Raw genomic sequence first — 18633 nt, 5'->3', positions numbered from 1 at the left:
TTAGGGAAGTGGGAATCCTTAGATTGTAACGCCCGACAAATTCTCGTGCAACGTCTTAAGGTCGAGGTCATGCATATCGATTGTATTGTTCCTGATGCTCAACGTGGATGCTCACAAGATCTCAAAGTAGCTCGGATGATAAGTCGGGTGGCAGCTGTGAGTCGGCTGCCTCCGCCACATTATACATTGTTTATCTATGTAGTTGGCCATTGCCCCTCTATTCACATAATAGCTGTCTTCGCGTTTTGTGTGTAACCCACGGAATTTCAGGACCACATTGATGCCTTCAGAGTTTATCAACAAATCGTGATACGCAACAGCCTTGGTGTTACTCACCCATCTTCCTGGAACTAGGTGTCTTGGGTCCGGCTTGTGAATTCCCTTACTGGCGGCTGTGCACCAGCCGTTTGTGGAAAGCACATCTTTGTCTTTTCTGTGCTAATTAATGCACGCACCCGTGTTGCTACATGCCCCATTCCGCGTCCCATTCCGGTTCCCGGTTCCCGGTTGCGCTCCCGACGATGTCATGCTCGCGATGACTCGCGATGCCAGACCCTTATGATGCAACGGTACGGCTTCTATCCCAACATTCGACGATGTCACAAGGGCGCCCAGCACAATGTGTTCAACACCTCACACCATGCCAGACCCGCAAGCGGGCCCGCCCCTTTCACTGACACATCGCCGAACTGGCCCTCGAACAAGTGTTATTGTCACCAACTGGCCAAGTGACCTCGCTGTCCCGGGGCAATTCCTCGGATGGGAGCCCGGGGTAACACGGTGGTCAGCCCTGATGTGTTCAAGCGGAGACTGGGCTGTTCGAAGTGGGAGTATAAAAGCTGGCTCCCAGGTTGGGTAACTCTTGATTCTTCCTCTTGCATCACACACTCGAGAAGCTTTACACACATCAGAGCCTTTACACACCAGAGCCTTTACACACCAGAGCCTTTACACACCAGAGCCTTTACACACTCTACGAGAGCCTAGGAATATCTGACATTTCCTATTTTCTTCAATAATATCTTCTACCTTGCACATCACACACTCTGGGAGCTTTCCATACTCTACGAGAGCCTAGAGATCTTCGATATTTCTACCTTTTCAACGCCATCTTCTGCCTTCTCAACAGTCAACTTACAACAGCCAACCAACAACCACCAACATGTCGGCGCCTGCGAACCGAGGAAATCAATGTCAATGCCGGAACCCCCGAACCCAAATCCTGGGACCAGCATGCCGAAAGTTTCATCAGTGTCTCGGATCAGAGGCTGCCGGTGTCGGCGACTACTGCGAGGCTTGCGTGGTGAGTACTTTTACCATCCCTCAGCCCATACTCCCCTATCCTCTGCTGTCACGTCTGGCCGGACTGGGCCATATGCTTACAAGATGTTACCCAGAGCAACAAATGCCGCCAACGCGAATGTGAAGCCATCGCCAAGTCGCGCGACCCCGACTGGCGCAAGGCTTCAGGCGGCGTAAAGTGCCTCTGCGCCTATGACACTATGATCGGGTGTACCGCGCCACTTGACTGCGCGCTCTACGGTCGTGATGAGAGCGGGTACTGCGCTGCTTGCCGGGTACCCCCCCCCCCTCTCTCTCCCCCTTCCCTTACCTCTTTCATATTTCCCTTCCCTTCAACCCTCTTACTAGAAAACAGCTAACTAATCCCTAAATGTCGTGCCCTCTAGCAAAACAAATGTCTCTCCCACCCCTTCAACAAGCAGCACCACTTCAAGCAACAATCCCCCGTGACCGGCCTATACTTCATCACCCGACGGACGCGTCACGAGATAGAACAGCTGCCGGACCAGGCTGTTCTGAACAACTTGCCGCCTGTGCCGTTTCCTGATGCGTGGGGGGTTCATGATACCGAATTGCCGCGGCCGATCTTGCCACGGCCGGAGGCGGCTGCAGCCCCCGGCAGCAGTACCGAACCCGTGGTGGCTGCTGCGTCCGTCGTGGGGGGAGGACTTGGGGCTCGTCCTGCTTCTACCCCGCCTCCCACCCAGATCCCAGCGCCGGCTTCTACTGCGGCCGAACCCTCCGCCGTGGGAGCCGTGGGAGCCGTGGGAAGCAAAACCCCCATCGCCGTGAAGCCGAGGCCAAAGACCAACACCGCGACCAACACCCACCGGAAGAGCCCCCCAAACTTGGACTCAGCCTCCAACCCCAATCCACCCTCCGACTCCGACTCCGACGCCAGCCAATCCACCTCCGACCAAGACGAAGACGAAGACCAATACCAAGCCGAAGAGTTTGACTTTTTCCCCGGCCTGGAAGACCCCAACTTCGACTGGCGTCTTGCTATCGATTTTGGTACGGGGTATAGGGATAATTTGCCGGATGTTATCGGGGGGTATTTTGGCGGTGCGGCCTCTGCAGCGACTGATCCTTCGACTGCTCCTCCCTCCCTGCCTTTTGATGGGGTTGGTGGTGGTGATGGTTTTGATCTGGGTGGTGGCCAAGGGGGTGGCCAAGGGGGTGATGTCCTCGAGGGGGGTGATAATTCGGCGGAGGGGGCTAACAGCTACATTGACAACGTCGACAGCCTCGACAACCTCCACAGCTACAACGACAACGCCAACACCACAGCCAACAACGCTCACAACAGCAACAGCAGCAATAGCAGCACTGCCAACCCCAACAACAGCATCGTCAACTACCCGCAGAAGCAGGACCGCGGAATCCCACAGTGCCACTGCCTCACAGGTGAGCCACCATGCCGGGTCAGCGAACTATGCCATGGGAGGACACATCGGCAGGGGGAAAGGTGTGACATGTGCGTGGTAAGTTTATTTATTTACTTTTAATTACCCTTTACCCTTTATTCCCCATCGTTGCTCTTTGAATAATCACCCTAGTCTGGGGTGTGTCATGGACATGTCGAGGTTGCTGACGGGGTTAGCTGTTTGCGTGTGATTTGACGAATGAGGAGCTGGGATGGGCTGAGGGGGTGGATGGGAGGTAGGGATGGTTGCGGGATAACTCAGGGCTAAGTTGCAAGGATAGCTCAGGAATTTCGAGGGTGGTTAATTTGGGACTTGGGAGGGTATGGGAAGGGAATTGGGTTTGGGTCGGGGGTATCAGGGGATAACTCGGGCATGGGATGAATCATTTTGGTCGTGGAGTTCTTGGTACATTTAATTAATAACTTGCCTTGCTTTACAACCGCTCTCCGTCCATGATGACCTCCGAACCGCCACTGTATTCCCAAGTTTACTCCCGTCGTAATATGTTCCAACCTAATATGTACACTATCAACACCGAATATATACCTTCCCACATACTCCCAAACACACCCCTACTCATACCCAAACAACTCCCTCCACCTCCCAACCTCCATCCCCATCCTCCCCGCCTCCTTATCCACTTCCCCCTCCCCCACCCCCTTCAAATCAACCCTCACAGCCGGCAACGCCCTCACTCCCTCAAACAACCCCTCCACCCAACCTACCACCTCCCGCGCAACCCCACTCCCCCTCGCCCCGTTCACCACCACCCTCTTCAACTCCCCCAACTCCCCGACCTTCCCCCCTTTCGCATCAGCCTCGAGAACCACCCCCCCGCGCTCGACAGCCCATTGTGCGAACATCACAGTGAATACCACCCACGCTACAGTATCCCTCACCCCCCTAGACGCAGGCGGGAGGCGGAACTCCACCGTTTTCGTCCCTTCTATGAGACGCGTAAAATTCCATTTAAAATGCGGGTGTTCAAACCCTTCCCCCTCCTCCCCCTCATCCCCCATCATCATGAGATTCTTCGCGTGCACAGACTCCCTCGAGCAGGAACACATCCTTTCCCCCAACTCCTCCAGCGTCTTCGCGGCATCAATATCAGCGAAAATCTGGGATTGGGATAAAGTAGCGTAGGCGGCATTACGCCGGTTACTCATGCAGTACGGGTTGGTACGGCGGTGGCCGGGGACGAGGGCGTCGAGGGCGCGTTCGAAGTGGATGGTGGATTTGGCGAGGGATTTTGTTGAGGGGAGGGTCCATGTTGGTTTGTCGGCGGCGTTGTTTGAAGAGGAATGGGAAGAGGGGGAAGGGGAAGGGGAGAGATGGATGTGGGTGCTGCATTCGGGGGTTGGGTGGACGGAGAAATGGGTGGTGAGGACGTGCCAGAGGGAGTGGAGGTTGGGAAGCCAGAGGGACATGTGGGGGAAGTGGAAGATGGGGGAGACTAGTTCGATGCCGACTATACGTTGGTAAAGTTAGCTGGCTGGGCTAAGAGGAAAATATGGAGCTGTGGTACGTACACAGATTCTTATCCGGCTTAGACGGGAGCGTAGAGTCTTGGATTATCGTCCAGTCATCGTATTTCGGGCTGGTGTGGGCTTTCTGGGCAATATCGCCAATGTGGTTGGAAATGCCTGCATTTCGGAGATGTTGGTGGAGCTCAGAGGCAATACTGGCGAAGCTGTCGTGGGTTTCGTGCTTGCTTCGCAGGACGAGCTCGAGTTCTACGCCGAATCGGAGGCTGGTTTGGTCGGAGCCTCTGCTGGAGGACATGGATGTGTTGAAGGATGTGTAAAGCGTTTGGGAAGAAATCAATTGTTGTTAATTTACTGCTAACTGAGGTCACCGGAAGACATACTTGTGTTGCTGGTGCCATGTTATATCGATGGTGAGGGTGGCCGACATTGTGGCCGCTGTGGTCTCCTCCCGGCCGATGCCCATCGAACATCAGGTGCACATCGGAATGTAAGGTTGATCATGCGAATGATGCTCTCATATCCTAGAGAAATTAGGCTCAGCGTCAGTCTGCGGAATTATTAATTTATAGAGCATCCTGATCGTCAAATCCTAAATCTAGCTCAGTTATAGATTCTCTTGACTAGGTAATTGACCCATCCACCTGTATCTTGACCACGTGTCTTACAATCAGACGACTGGCCACAGCTGGCCAGTTATTGGGCCGCGGCTGGTTAAGTAGGTATCTTACATCTAGCGTGAGTGAAAACTAAAGTTGGAGCGATTAAATAAACCCCGCTTTTCTTTGAAATTACAACACCTACTTGCAAGCTAGCTGGGCCTGGCTCTTCCCAGTTTGTCGCTGTTCGGGAGAGATGTTAGGGGATGGTCACGTCGGCCGGCCTCATCAAAGCAGTATCAGTAGCGTGATGGGGCAATACATCATGGGACACGTCCAGTTCTTTGTTTCTCAAACCTGCCGGTGTAGAAGGGATCACCGGGGGGCAGTAACCTTCAACAGTGAGGAGTTACTGCTTTTTATACCTCTGCCCGTGGTCCTAAGCCAAGAGACTCGATGACCTTGGAATGTAGTTACCGTCGACAATGAGACGCGGCTCATTCTTTGTTGCTGCTCCCACGGAGCGGTCCCACGGACAGTCCGAAGGACTGATGGTGACTGGGTGACCGACCGAGAAAGAAAGGAAGTGTAATGAGGCGTCGAGGTTTGGATCTGAAAATGATATTTAAGGACTTGAGCAACGTCAATCCATACCGCGTTGCTGCAGACTATCTAAGAAACCTTGACATATCAGATTCTATACTGTATCATTTCCACGACGAGGGGACTTGCCGGTTCCCTGTTTGATCCAAATGTGACGTTGAACAACGTTATACACCCTTGTCACACACCCGGCTGTATCCGGATACCCGTGGCGGATTCGAATTACTGCGCGGAATGTGTGAACTTGTTCAAGCAACAGGTATTACGTCCATTTTCACTGATGATTATGCAAGCTTTGAAGCCTTGCTTTGGAACTTAGGCCGGTTCAGCGAACCACATCTTACTGTAGGTCCCGGATCCCCCAGTCGTAGTCTACCCTGACGGCCGAATTGCTGAGAGGAAGTGGTGCGCCTGCACCCGGTGGGCTAAGTGCAAGCTCCGTCCCGGACTGAATCCGAAATGTGAACGAATAGTCACATCCTTGGATAAAAGTTGGGAGACCGAGTATTGCGGCCAATGTCATGTAAGTAAGCCGATCATTGAAACCCTCGTTCATGCTCAGCTAGCCACGAGGAACGACACGAGATTGTCACTATATGACCACCCTAACTGCTGGGACTGACCGTTGCATCTAGCACCGTCGCTGCGGGCATCTCAAACGCCGCAGTCCGTGTCAGGACACCCCGGAATCACGGGCGGCGTGCAGACTGCAAAACGGCCAAGACGGGTTTCACCTTTGCCACGATCTTAAGAAGGGGGACCCTTTGTTTAGGTGTATAGAGTGTGTCGTAAGTTACCTGCTCTCGTACAATGGTAAAAAAGATACTAAAACGCTTTCTTCTTCGGACTAGAGGCTTGGATGTATGGAATAGTTCACAATGCATGGTCGTCGCGGATGACCGCAAGCTTGGACAACTATTCGAGTGGTGGTTCTTGGGATGCTATTTCGTAGAATGGAGAGTTTAATCAGTCAGTATGCCTCATTGCCGGATGTTGTTAGTATCGATATGTGTTGGGCCAACCAGGTCAGGCCAAGGCTGAGGTTGTCGTTCTGCGTCGTCTTCATTGCATGGTCTCGTGTTCCAGCCAAGGCCGCGCCAAATCTCGAAGGGATCGGTGGTCGTCCATTTCCCATTTCCTTGGTTGATCGCGATTCCCATGTGACCTTGAATCGACGCCGCCATGTTATGTCTTCGTGCCCCGTGCCACGCGCAGCCCGTGCATCCAACCTCCCACAAAGTGATGTTTCGGGAAGAAGTTCGGTGAGCACGCTCATAGGGCAAGCTGATTTGGGCGGGTTGTTTTGGGTGCAAGGGCATGGCGAAACGGCGGGCAGAGTGGGGCAGGTGGAAGGAGCACGGGCCAAGAAAGGATCAAATGACTCCGCTTTTTGTGGACGTCTCGACCGCTCGGCAAGGCCAGAACCGTGCAGGGCCAACGCGCGACAATTGCAGGCTCAAAAAGGTGCGACCCAGGCTCAAGCACTCTCGGTGGATATCAACTTGCGTCCCGAGCGTTCTGTCTTATCCCCGCCCTCACGGTTTATGCCCTTTCGCCCCGACCTATATGCACAAACTATCCGACCGGTCATGCGCACCTGACGAGTTTCCATGCTCCCGACATTTGCAGCAGCAGCAGCAGATGCGACGCAGCCCAACCCGCCAACCTGCAACAGCTTTTTCTCGCGGTGGGGAACCTTTGGGGTTGAGAAAAAAATAGGGACAACATAGGCAAACAAAGTAAATAAACACGCCACGGTATGGACGACCACGACGAGGGGCAGCCTCCCGCCACCGACCCGTCGCGGCCGTCGACAGCGCGGAAGCTAGAGGAAGAGGACGAGGCGCGATCTTCACCAGCAAAACAAAACCCCGACCAACAACACCCCACTACAGACGGCAATGCCAACACCACCGGCAACGGCAACGCCCTCCGACCGGGAAACATACCCAACCTCCGCCCGCCCGGCCAGACTGCCCCAGAGAACAGCTACCTCGAGAGCCCGAGCATGAACCAACAACACTCCGACTCCCAAGCCGAGATCATTGTCCGCCAACACCTCCAAGACATCGAGTCGAGTTTCACCGCCCCGCTTTCACCTCTCCCAACCACCAGCAACGGCCTCGACGACACCTTTGTCTTTGACTCTCCCTCTAAGAAACCACCCCCAGAGCGCCGCGCGCAGACAGTAGCAGGGGACGACGACATCTCCGAACTGCCCACGCCCGACCGATCCCAAGTCCTCCCGACGCGCAGCCTTGCCGCATCACGCGCATCCCACAACCATGACGAATCGGGGATACAACAACCGTCTGTAGGGGACCAATCTGTGCTGGATGATCATGAGGTGGGGAACGGGACCGCCTCGCTGGAAGCGTTCTCCTCGTCCCCAGCCGCAGCGCGGTCCGTTTCCAGGGTTGCGGCGGTGCACGCGGCTTCGGTTCGGGATGCCCGCGACGAGTCGACAACCACCACCTCGGATCATCTGCCAGCGCAACAGGAAGAGCAGTCGTTTGATGACTCTTTACTCCCACCACATTCGGATACGTCCACGGTGCCGGCAAGTGAAGATCAGGGGCAGGACCAGCTTGATGAAGACCCGGGCAGCGTGGACGCGGGCAGCACACCAGGGCACTCACTTAAATCGTCGTCTGGCAACGGTGGCAAACCCAAATACCTCCGCAGCCGCATCGGCAGTCAGCGGTCGTCGGTATCGTCTCTCCTCACGGACACCGGTAGCGATGTGACCGTGGGGATGGGCGCAGACTACGCGTTACAGTCCGGAGGCGCGGCGCCCTCGGCCGGCATGCCGCGGACGTTCAACCCCCTGTCCAGGTCCATCAGTATGGGAAGCATGGCCAGTGGGATTGAGGACCTCCATGACTCGTCCGGTCCGGCGTTTGGACATGGGCCTGGACCTGGGCACCTCGAGACGCTAGACGAAGTCGAGAGCCCACAACCGCCATCACGACCCCGCCATGAGCAGCAAGACCGCAGTTTACTACATACCCCCAAGGCCAATAAAACAGCACTCAACCCCCCAACCGACACCGTCATCGCCCGCCACGTGCGAGACGTGCAAGTACCGGAGTCACTCGCCAATGACTATAGGAACCGCGGTGGCCTGACGACTCCCGGACGACCGGGTACATCCGACGCAGGCGGGTTCGGCATGTCCACAGCTAGCCGCCACGGACGCAGTCTAACCCTCAAAGAGCAAAGCAGCACCATCGAGCGGCTAAGCAAAGAGAACTTCGACCTCAAGCTCAAAGTCATGTTCCTCAGCGACCGGCTCGACAAGCTCTCCGAGGAAGGGATTAAGGAGATGATCTCGGAGAACGTGGACCTGAAAACTGGCCTGGCCGTCCTCCAGCGGGATAACAAGCAACTCCGACGACGCAATAGGGAGTTGGAGAAGCGGGCCAAGGATGACGAGGACCGCCCCAGCACGGCGCGGAGTACCCTGTCTGATGAGGACCAGACGTACGACCAGGACGCGCAGGACCGGGAGGAGGAATTGATTTACCTACGGGAACAGCTGGAGGAGTACGCGACGGAGATTGAGCGGCTAAGGAAGGACAGTCTGAATAAAGAGGCTGAGAAACGCCGGATGGCGGAGGCGGTGCGGTCGTTTAGTGAGAAGACGGGGGAGAGGTTGGGGGATGATTTTGAGAGGCAGGAGGAGGCGGATGTGTGGAAGGACTTGCTGGAGCAGGAGACGGCGCGCCGGGAACAGGGCGATGATGATAATCGGCGGTTGCGGGATGAGAATTTCCGGTTGAAGCAGGAATTGGGCATGCACTCTTCCAGTGTCGGGCCCATGCACCATACCACCAACATTTACAACATCACGAAGAAGTCCCGCGAGCGCGCCATGTCAGCTGCTAGATCGGGCGGTGGCGCGGCGAGCGCATCGGTGTCGGGAGCAGGAGGCGATCACGATTTCAACGGCTCGATCGGCACGGGCAGCACGCTGGTGGACGAACTCCGTCGGGAAAGCGAACAGCTGCGACACGAGAATGCGGAGTTGCGTCGCGAGGTCGGCGCGCAAACATCAATGCTGACGTCACGCAACCGCGAAAAGGAGCGATTATACCAGGAGATCGAAGATCTCAAGATGGCGCAACGGCGCGGGGGGCCTGCGCCATCGACGATTGATAGCCTCCTGGAACGGTCGGCGTCGCGCGCGGGGATCCATCACGAGCGGTCGCAGTCGCGGGCGAGTATCGGCACGCGCGGGGCGGCGAGCACGGCGGTGGATGAGGCGGATTTGGAGGAGTTGGAGAATCGGATGGCGGAGTTGAGGGATAAGAATAATGATTTGAAGCTGCAGAATCAGGACCTGCAGCGGGAACTGGATGCGTGTATGGAGGACTTTGAGGCGGCGGTGGAAGCGAAGAAACAGGCGGAGGAGTTGGCTGCGGCGTTGCAAGAGGATCTGGAAACGGCTATGAACGATTTGATGGCCTTGCAAGCTGAGCGCGACGAGGCGCTGCAGGAGCATTCGACACTGGAAAGCGAGTTTGAGTCGTTGCGCAAAGAAGCCCAAGAAGAAATCGATGCGCTTGAGGGTGAAGCCGACCAGCGCAACACGGAGATTGAGCGGCTACAACTCGACTTGAACGACCGCACCGAGAACTTCGACGCGCTCCAGGCCGAAATGCGCAAGATGAGCGAGGGGCTGGTGCACCTGGAAGACGAACAGGCAGCCAAGATCCGGCGGATCCAGCAACTTGAACAGGAACTGGCCGACGCTAACAAAGACCTGGAAGAACTCGACACCAAACTGCTCGAGGCCAACGACAAAGCCAATCGGTTGTCGGTCCAGCAAGAGTCCAGCCAGGGGGAGATCGCCTTCCTGCGTGAGGAACAAGAAACAGACAAGATCCGCATTGGCGACCTGGAAGCCGCCGTGGCCAACACCGAACAGGCGCTCCGCGAAGAAAAGGAACGTGCGAGGGAGATTGAGAGCCGGTTGGCGGCGGAGAGGAGGCAGAGGGAGATCGTGGCGGGCCGGGAGAAGGAGGAGGTGCAGCAGTTTGTGAATGAGCTGAATAAGGAGGCGTCGACGGCTAAGGACGAGGTGCGTAGGCTGAGGAAGAGCTTGAGTAGTCGGGAGGTAGAGGCCACGGAGTGGAAGGAGAGGTTGATTGAGTTGGAGAATAATTTGAGGGAGGCGCTTGGGGATTTGAGTGGGACGAGGAGTAGTTTGCTTAAGGTATGTTTTTTTGTTTTGTTTTGTTTGTCCTTTTTCGGGAAATGGGCTATTCTCAGGGGGGTGATGAAGCTAACTTGGTTAACTTTCTAGTCCATTGCAAAACTCCAGCGCGATCTGGAAAACACGGTGCGTGACCTCGACACCACCAAATCCTCGCTCGTCGACAAAGACCGCGTCATCAAACAGCGCGACGCCCTGCTCGAGTCGCAAGCGCTCGAACTCCGCAAGATGGGCGAGGTCCTCGATAAGGAACGGGGCGCCCACCGCAACGTCAAGCACCAGTTCGAGACGTTCCAGAAGACGCACCAGCACGTCACACGCACCGTCAGCTCCCAGGACCAGCGCATCATGGAGCTCGAGCAGAGCAAGTCCCAAGATAAGAAACGGCTGTCGCAGCTCGAGAATACCTTCAAGGACCAGCTAACCGAGCGGAATAACCTTTTGCTTATCTTGTGGACGCGTCTGTCTGGGCTGTGTGGGACGGACTGGGCCCATGATCATAGCCTCATCAACGGTCGCGCCCTGCCTAGTTTGGAGGCCGTGACCACGATGTTGCCGGGTTTCAGCAAGAATTTGATGGCTGCCATCAAAACCATCGAGGGCATGCTAGGCGGGTGTCAAAACAAGATCAAAGCCGTGGAAAAGGATCTCTGGCGAGAATACCAAACGCTCGAAAACCACCTCGACCAACGCACCAAAAAGCTCGACCGGCTCGAAGCCATCGTCCGCAACGGCATCGTCACCGGCCAAATCGCCCCCCACTCCACCCACAGCCTCAACGAAGCCCAATCTCGCCTCGCCCGCCTCGAAGACGCCTACCGCCAACTCAAAGTCGAAAACCACACCCTCCGCGCCGCTGCCGACGCCCGCCGCGCCGCCTACGGCGTCTCCTCCTCTTCGGCATCCGCCGCCGTCATCGACCCCAACGGCGATTCCCCAGGCGGCAGCCCTTCCCCTTCCGTCCCGACGGGCCCCAAAGCCAAAGCCAGCGCGAGCAAGATCCCCAAGTCGGGCAGTCGTAGCGGTTTGTCCCGGCCTGTTGGGTCGTCTACGACGACCCCGACGCGCAGTGCGAGTCAGAGCCAGCATTATTTCCATCAGCAGCAGCATCATAGTCGGCAGAGCTTGATGGCGTCGTCGGTGGAGGATATTGGTGGCGGGGGGATGCCGGCAAGGTCGCGTGGTCCTAGTCCGGCTACACCGAGGCGGAGTTTGGGCGCGGTTGGTTCCGTGGGGGGACCTGGTAGTGGACCAGGTGGTGCGCGGGGTGGATTGGGTGGTGCTGGTGGTGGTGAGGATGAAGATGATGATACGCTTACTTTGCCGACGCCGACACAGGCGTCGCATTCTCAACAGCAACAACAACAACAACAACAGCAGAGGGCTAACAATCATCACAACGGCCACCCCCATCCAGGCACCTCCCACACCAGCATCCCCCCACAAAACACCTCCAGCGCCGTCGTTAACACCGGCGACCGCGGCCAGTCCAACGCCAGCAACAACACCGGATCTAACAGTAACAGTGTCGGCGGTGCTAATGGAAACGGCGGGAGCGGGGGTGGTGGAGAAACAAAATGGATGCTGCGACTGCGGGATCTGGAGGATAAGTTAAAGGCGGAACGGGAGGCGAGGGTGATGGATCGCGGGGAGGCGATGAAGAGGATTAGTGCGAGTGAGGTGGAGAATGCGGCGTTGAGGGAGAATTTGGAGAGGGAGCGGGAGAGGGGGAGGAGGAGGTAGTGGCCTTGCTGTATCATGTGTGTATTGTTGGTTGAATGGTTGGTTGGTTGCGGTTTGGTTTTGTTCTGAGTGGTTGGTGGTGATGGTGATGGGGTAGGTCTTCAGTCTTCGGTCTTGAAAGGCTGGCTGGATATGAGCATGCATGAGTTATGATAATGGTGTTTTGGTTACGTTATGGTTAGGGGTTAGGGTTAGGGTCCTGGTTATGGCTGAGGCCAGCCATCGTGGCGTTGTTTTTTGTTACATGCCTACCTACCGTGGTTACCTTACCTCGGTTATGCCTAACCACGTACGTATGGTATTGCTTATGAATATGACGGGGCGAATGAATGGGTTTCAATTGACGTTGTTGTGGTGTATTACCGGTTATGATGGGCGTGATGGCTCGGAAAGCATGGCCCTCAATGGACTGGCTGCGATGGGTTTCATGATGATTTGTATTGCCTGTGCTGGTGAGTGTATGTTACGAAAGATGAATCGTTAACCGCCATGTCATGTAACCTCTTTGTACTGTGGTTGTGCAATTGGGGCAGTACCATTAAAGTGTAAAGGCCTTTTACTGCATAGACAGCGAAAAGGAGTTTAGATTGGGCTGCGACGATGAAATTGATGGGCCTGGTTTGTAAATCGTTAAAGAAGAAGACGAGGACGGGACAAATCAGATTTGGCAGCTGCTACCGTAACTTTTCGAGCTTTCTGGTCTGTGTTTGGGGGAAGGTGCCATCCCTATTGTGGCAAGAGCTTCAAGTCGCCGGCAAGTTTCATTGTCGGTATAACCAGATTTCCCGACGATCCCAGCCAGCCCCAGGATAACCAACGAGACGTTTTGGCCAGTATCCAGCTACACGATGGAGTCGTTCCCCATGACAATACAACCATCCAGTACACGTTACCCGACCTATTTGTACACTTTGGACTTGGCGAGCGGGCGATCTAGTACATCTTCCCGCCCGACGAGCAAGGGCATCAGCGCTCCCTCCACATCTCCGACGCGGGGACCTGGAACGTTTTTTTACAGACGCTCAGGGACCGCGGTGTGCCGCTGAGCGCGATCTACCCCCTTACTCTCTGCGCTTCTGGGCTCTGCCGCCCGGGCAGTCGGCGACAGATGCCATACTAGCCCGTCGACAGCCACCCCCCCACCCCCCCCCCCCCCAGTTCATCAATCAGCTATCGTTGCGTAGCTCGCCGTCTCGGAAAGTCCCGCCGCACCGAAGGCCGCGCGGCTCTCGCTGCTATGCGCGCCCGAGAGAGGGAGATGGCTCCTATTCTTCGTGGCGAAATCGCTAAGGACCTCAGAGAGGAAGAAAGGAAAGAAAAAAAGAACAGAAACCCAAACATGAGAATGGAGCAGGAAAGAAAACGACGGGAACAATAAAGGGGAAAATACGATCGAAAGTAAGGTAAAGCAAAACACTGCCGCTGGGCCACAGTTCCCGGGGAGTCATTAGACACGACATCTATCAATATATCAATTGTGGTTATACCTCCCTGGCCGATGGGGTTCGACTTTGTGAGTACGTCCACCAGAACGCGTGTTGCCGCAGACCTCTCACTGACCACGATCGCAGCAATCAATCCACACACGATCCCCGGGCCCTGGTCAGCAAATTTCTTACAACGACCAGTACATCAGGTACAAGTTTGAAGAGGCTTTCTGCGACCAGCCTCTGCTCGGGACTGGCCTGCGTTTAGAGGGATCAACCCGATCTAGGACATTGGGCGGTTACCTGAAGCTCAGTACAATCCACAACTCAAAATATGTGGCTCTGACTTGCCATCATGTTTTAAGCTGAGTTCTTAATTCTTCTATAGCGATGGACTCTAGATACGACGGGTGTTGGTAGACGAGTTGCAATCCCCAGATTCTAGATTCGCAGGGGGTCTTAGACTTTGTTTGTTTCTGGTCCGCCGTTGTTAAATTGATCCTTTAGTCTTGGGAAAGGCTCTAGGTGTCGGGGCAACATAATTAAGATATAGACAGACTATTCTCACCGAGGCAGAGTATTGTGTCAAGTACATTTTAGATGTCGAGGGTGTGCTAGTTAAATAGGAATCAACGGCAACTTAACAGATGTTGCCCTCGACCTACATTTTTACAATGTTTGCAAGACTATATCCGCGTCTACATAAGTTTTCGATACTTTAGGGCTAATGTTGGGGGTTCCTTGAAGCTGTCAAGAAGAGGGTTCGCCATACAAAGGAGAATATGAACCGCCTTACCCCAACTGTTCTTATGCTAGACAGGGTTGAGGGGAGAGTCATGTTGTATATGGGGGGAATCTCGAGCTTCCGTACCAAGGTAGCTGTATACTATGTTTGTCCAACGTTATGTTTCCGTTGATATAATTAGATGTACTATTGCCGTTTAATTTGTCTGTTGAGCCTCCTCGCCGGCCATGGAAGGATCTCCCGTTGAGATTGGGAGCCGCTTTCACAGTGGTCTTGGGACGCTATACGTTCATTGGATGACGTCGATCTCCTGACATTTCCCACTCAGAATACGGAAACCCTATTGCCATAGAAAGTCTTTAATTAATATATGGTGAACTACAAGGTCCCTCGGTTCAAGGGGTCATTTGACCTAACCTGATCAGACCTTGTTTATATGGGGTTGTGGGACACAACACAATCAAGAACATTTCCAAATTCACCCAGATCATATCGTCCTGATTTGTGGATGCAGGTAGACAAGGCTCATGTGAAGAAGGCTTGCAAATTGACCCAAATTGACTCCTAAATTGAGACCCCGACACCACAGCCTCTACTTGAAAGCTAAAACTGGGGACTTTGTGTAAAAACCTTGCTTTGCTTTGTCCTTCCCACCTTTGAAAGCGTACTTGGAAAGACCCCTCAAGCCCTGGGGCCCCACGACATAGCATGCTACCCATAACCCTAACCGAGTAGCGATACGGCCTCATGGTCCTGGGAGGGCGTCCAAAAACAGCGGCGGGGCTGGACGGGAATCAATGAGAGGGTGGCATTAAGGGGTGAATTGTAAAGGGTCCTCGTTTCCGCACAGGAGCAAGATGTGAGCGCGGTCGTGGTCGTTACCAGTTCGGTGCTGTTCAGCTAGCGTGCCCCTCTTATAGATGGCGACATCGGAAGGCGCATGGCGGAATGATGAGTGATGGGCGAGAGGCAGCAAGGCCATGTTGTTAGGGTCCGTAAATTGGCGAGGTGTGTCCTTGCTGCTCGGAGCTTCAGTCCCTCTTTCCTCTAGCCGCTCTACAGCCTCTGGTATTTCCGCTCTTGATGTGCTGCTTCGAGCACTCTTTCACCTCCATCGCATGTTTCCTCACCTTCTCCTTCCTCCCACTGCTCTTCCCGCCACCCCCTTCGCTCCATGCCTGTAACTCGCTTCGCCCTTCATCGTCGAGTCGGACGGCGCCCGTTGCGTCAAGCATGGCCCGCCCCGTCGGTCTCGGCCCCTTCGCTGGCGCCCAGCCTAACATGTCGAGGATAGAATGTTAACGATTTTTTTATTGGAGCTTCACACCCAACAAATCCTCTTTCAAACTCCATCTTCTCTAGTTCAAAAGGACAATATGTGTTTTTGCCTCTGGGCATTCACACCTGTCATGGCCATTCGTCACCATTCCCTTCCACACTTCCCTGTGGTTTTCCTTGCGTCGTTACTTTTCGCAAGGACCGACGGGGTGTGACAGAGCAAGCCGAGAACTCTTGAACTTCATGCTAGACATGAGGCCGCTGAAGTCAGAGCTGATTTCATTCCGAGCTTTTGGGTAGCGATGTGGGCTGCGAGACATAATGCTGACCATTGTTCCGTGCCTTTCATTATGTTATGACCTTTCCTTTCCAGAATGCCTGGCTGGCGGGATTTAAGCCATTGGTTTAGGAGAAGTCTTTGCACACTGTCGTCAGGCTTTGCTGTGCCCAGTGTTCCAACAGTGTTGTTTGTACATTTTGAAGTTTTTTCTTTGCCTTTTCACGGCCTTTTGGAGGTGGTTTGCTGAGCGTGATGGGGTACGAAAACAAAATCTGTCTTCGCAGTCTAGAGTTACCGATGTGAGTGAGAATAATAGGCCTTTGGGGATAAGAGACAGAAGAAAACATGGTACTCCCAACGACCTGTTCCTGTGTCTGTATGAAGGGTGAAGATCGATTGGTATATTGGAGTAGGTCGCAGTTCTTAACATATTTGTTGTCCGGAGGGAAAAGCTTCGACATACAAAAAAAGAATTTTCGCAAAGGGCAGTTTATTTTTGCTGCGCGGGTCCGGGGATTTCCAGCCTTGCGTGAGGCAGTGAGCTGGAAGGCAAGAGCATAGCGGAACCTAAATTTTGTTGATTCCCAATTTCGGCCTAGGCTAGTTAACTTGATAGCATCAGGCCTAAACCGCCCAGGGCAGCCTTTCCTAATGCTATATGGCCTGATTCCCACCAGAGGTGCAAAGTAGATGCGCTGATGCATATGAAGGTGAAGATGTTAGAATTTGGAGTGTTGCTCGTCATGGACATTGGACGTGAAGAATGGTGAAAGTAAAGGCAGGCAGGATACATTCGATCAATGGCCAGCGCAGCAGTTTATCAGTGTGAAACCCACCAAGAACCATGCCATTGATCTGTCCCCAGACCAGAAGATAGGTGAGAAGATGAACATCACCGAGGCCACTCCCGCTGAGAACACCAAGGATGAGGGAACGGAACACCAGGACAGAGGAAGATTGCCAGGCAGAATTTTAACATTGGGGACCCCGACGCGCCGGGCTGCCGGTTTTCGCCGTGCGGCGCCCAAAATCGCCAAATAAAGGGCGGCGGAAACAACCAAGCCAGAATTTGCATTTGGGTAATAGCCATCTCTGCACGCCTTAAGAAAGCGGGATGCCCAAGAGCGGGCCAGGAAAGATAGGTAGGTAATCTCTCCGAAACCTTGGAGGAGGAGACACCCACAACCTACTGCTTGGCTGCCTTGGCAGAATGGCTTCAGAGCGCCATCCTCTTGCTCCTAGTTCCCCATACCATCCTCTTGCTCCTAGTTCCCCATACCATCCTCTCATCGCTCTTCTCCACGCCGTTTTAAAGTGGGCAGGCTCGCACACTCCAACTCCCGCATGGCCCTCTCGCAAGAATCGGCCGGGTACTGCCCCATCGCCCACATGTCCCCACCCGGGTTGCCGGCCCCTTAGCGGTTTTGGGATCCGCGTCGAACACGGGTGAGTTCACAAAACTTCACGGGTTTTACCTGAGTGTTTAGGGAACGGCCCGACACAGTGGGATTTTAGGTAAGTCCACCTCACATACTCCTGCACCTCCTTGTACCTCTTTGTATCTCTCACCCCTGAGACAACCATTACAAAGTTCATGACGACCAAGACAAGTTAGCCGGTTGAAGACAGACAGGAGGAGGACCAGTTGTCTTATAGCTGAAAGGGAGGTGTTCCAGCGACAATCGGTGGGGAACAGGAGACGAGGATGGCGGAGCGAAGCCAGTGAGGTGTGCCGGCCAAGAACGCCAGCACAATGTTAACACCAACAATCTCACCGTCAAGCCGGTGGCCTATAGCCGGAGGAAGACCCCACTGACACCCCGGTTGCTGAGTTCGCCCGATTCGATTTGGGACTTCGCTCGCTCTATTAGACGGCGGTTTTGCCCACCCCGCTGCGGGCTGGGCTTCACGGCTGGCGGTTCCAGCTACAAAATCCGGGCATTCGCCAAGTCATCTCTCGCCTTTGAATTTCAGGACCTGGCCTACGTCAAGTACAATTTGAAGGTAGCAGTACCTTGGCCATAACACAGAGATGGAAGGGTGGATGATCTTGGCTGCCTGCCTGCTCATCGCTGGCTCAATGCCTTGGGATCAGGAAAGCAGCAGGATGGTTGTGTGATTTTGACAACACCGGCGGAGCTGGCGGCGGGGTCCTAATTTCACCTGGGGTGATAAGCATGCCGGCGGGGCAGCGAGGCGGAAGAATCATTGGAGGACGGTATAGGAACCGTGCTAGACAGGAAGATCATCATGATCCCGCCCGCAGCGGGGCCGGCAATTCCGCCATCTAATAGAACAGGCGAAGCCCGGTCACACACAGCATCTGTCTGCTAAGCGACGCACTCGTCGACTCATCGGACAGCGAACCGTCAGGAGCCTTCCCCAAGAAACATTGCGGCCGCCTGCCGGGACATCTTCTACGATGCCCGATCCGACTACTCCGCCGGCTCTGATTCTGACCGTACCCCTGGGGGAAGACCTGATCGATGTCTTCTACGATGCCCGACTGTCTGCCAGCCCCCCCTAC

The 18633-nt window shown here is 54.7% G+C and overlaps 3 protein-coding genes across 3 annotated transcripts; 2 read left to right on the top strand and 1 right to left on the bottom strand.

The window, feature by feature from the left end:
• Positions 1–1162: 1162 nt before the first annotated feature.
• C8A04DRAFT_25583 (uncharacterized protein) lies at positions 1163–2968 on the top strand (the record flags this gene model as incomplete). Its single annotated transcript, XM_062779617.1, has 4 exons — positions 1163–1303; positions 1398–1577; positions 1689–2786; positions 2906–2968. 4 exons carry the CDS (start codon positions 1163–1165, stop codon positions 2966–2968), a joined length of 1482 nt encoding a protein of 493 aa, XP_062640032.1.
• A 333-nt stretch (positions 2969–3301) lies between these two features.
• On the bottom strand, positions 3302–4511 carry C8A04DRAFT_9646 (putative amidoligase enzyme-domain-containing protein; the record flags this gene model as incomplete). The annotated part of the gene is made up of 2 exons (XM_062785561.1): positions 3302–4197; positions 4259–4511. The coding sequence occupies 2 exons, from the start codon at positions 4509–4511 to the stop codon at positions 3302–3304; spliced, it is 1149 nt and encodes a 382-aa protein (XP_062640031.1).
• Positions 4512–7174: 2663 nt separating this feature from the next.
• Positions 7175–12376, top strand: C8A04DRAFT_9633 (uncharacterized protein; the record flags this gene model as incomplete). The annotated part of the gene is made up of 4 exons (XM_062785555.1): positions 7175–10633; positions 10724–11863; positions 11930–11973; positions 12016–12376. The coding sequence occupies 4 exons, from the start codon at positions 7175–7177 to the stop codon at positions 12374–12376; spliced, it is 5004 nt and encodes a 1667-aa protein (XP_062640030.1).
• Between the last annotated feature and the right edge of the window lie 6257 nt (positions 12377–18633).

The sequence above is a fragment of the Dichotomopilus funicola genome (genome assembly GCF_033296635.1).
Source record: "Dichotomopilus funicola strain CBS 141.50 unplaced genomic scaffold C8A04scaffold_7, whole genome shotgun sequence".
Classification (NCBI taxonomy): domain Eukaryota; kingdom Fungi; phylum Ascomycota; class Sordariomycetes; order Sordariales; family Chaetomiaceae; genus Dichotomopilus; species Dichotomopilus funicola.
Note: the sequence above shows the minus strand (reverse complement) of the source record. Positions and strands in the feature narration are given on the sequence as shown.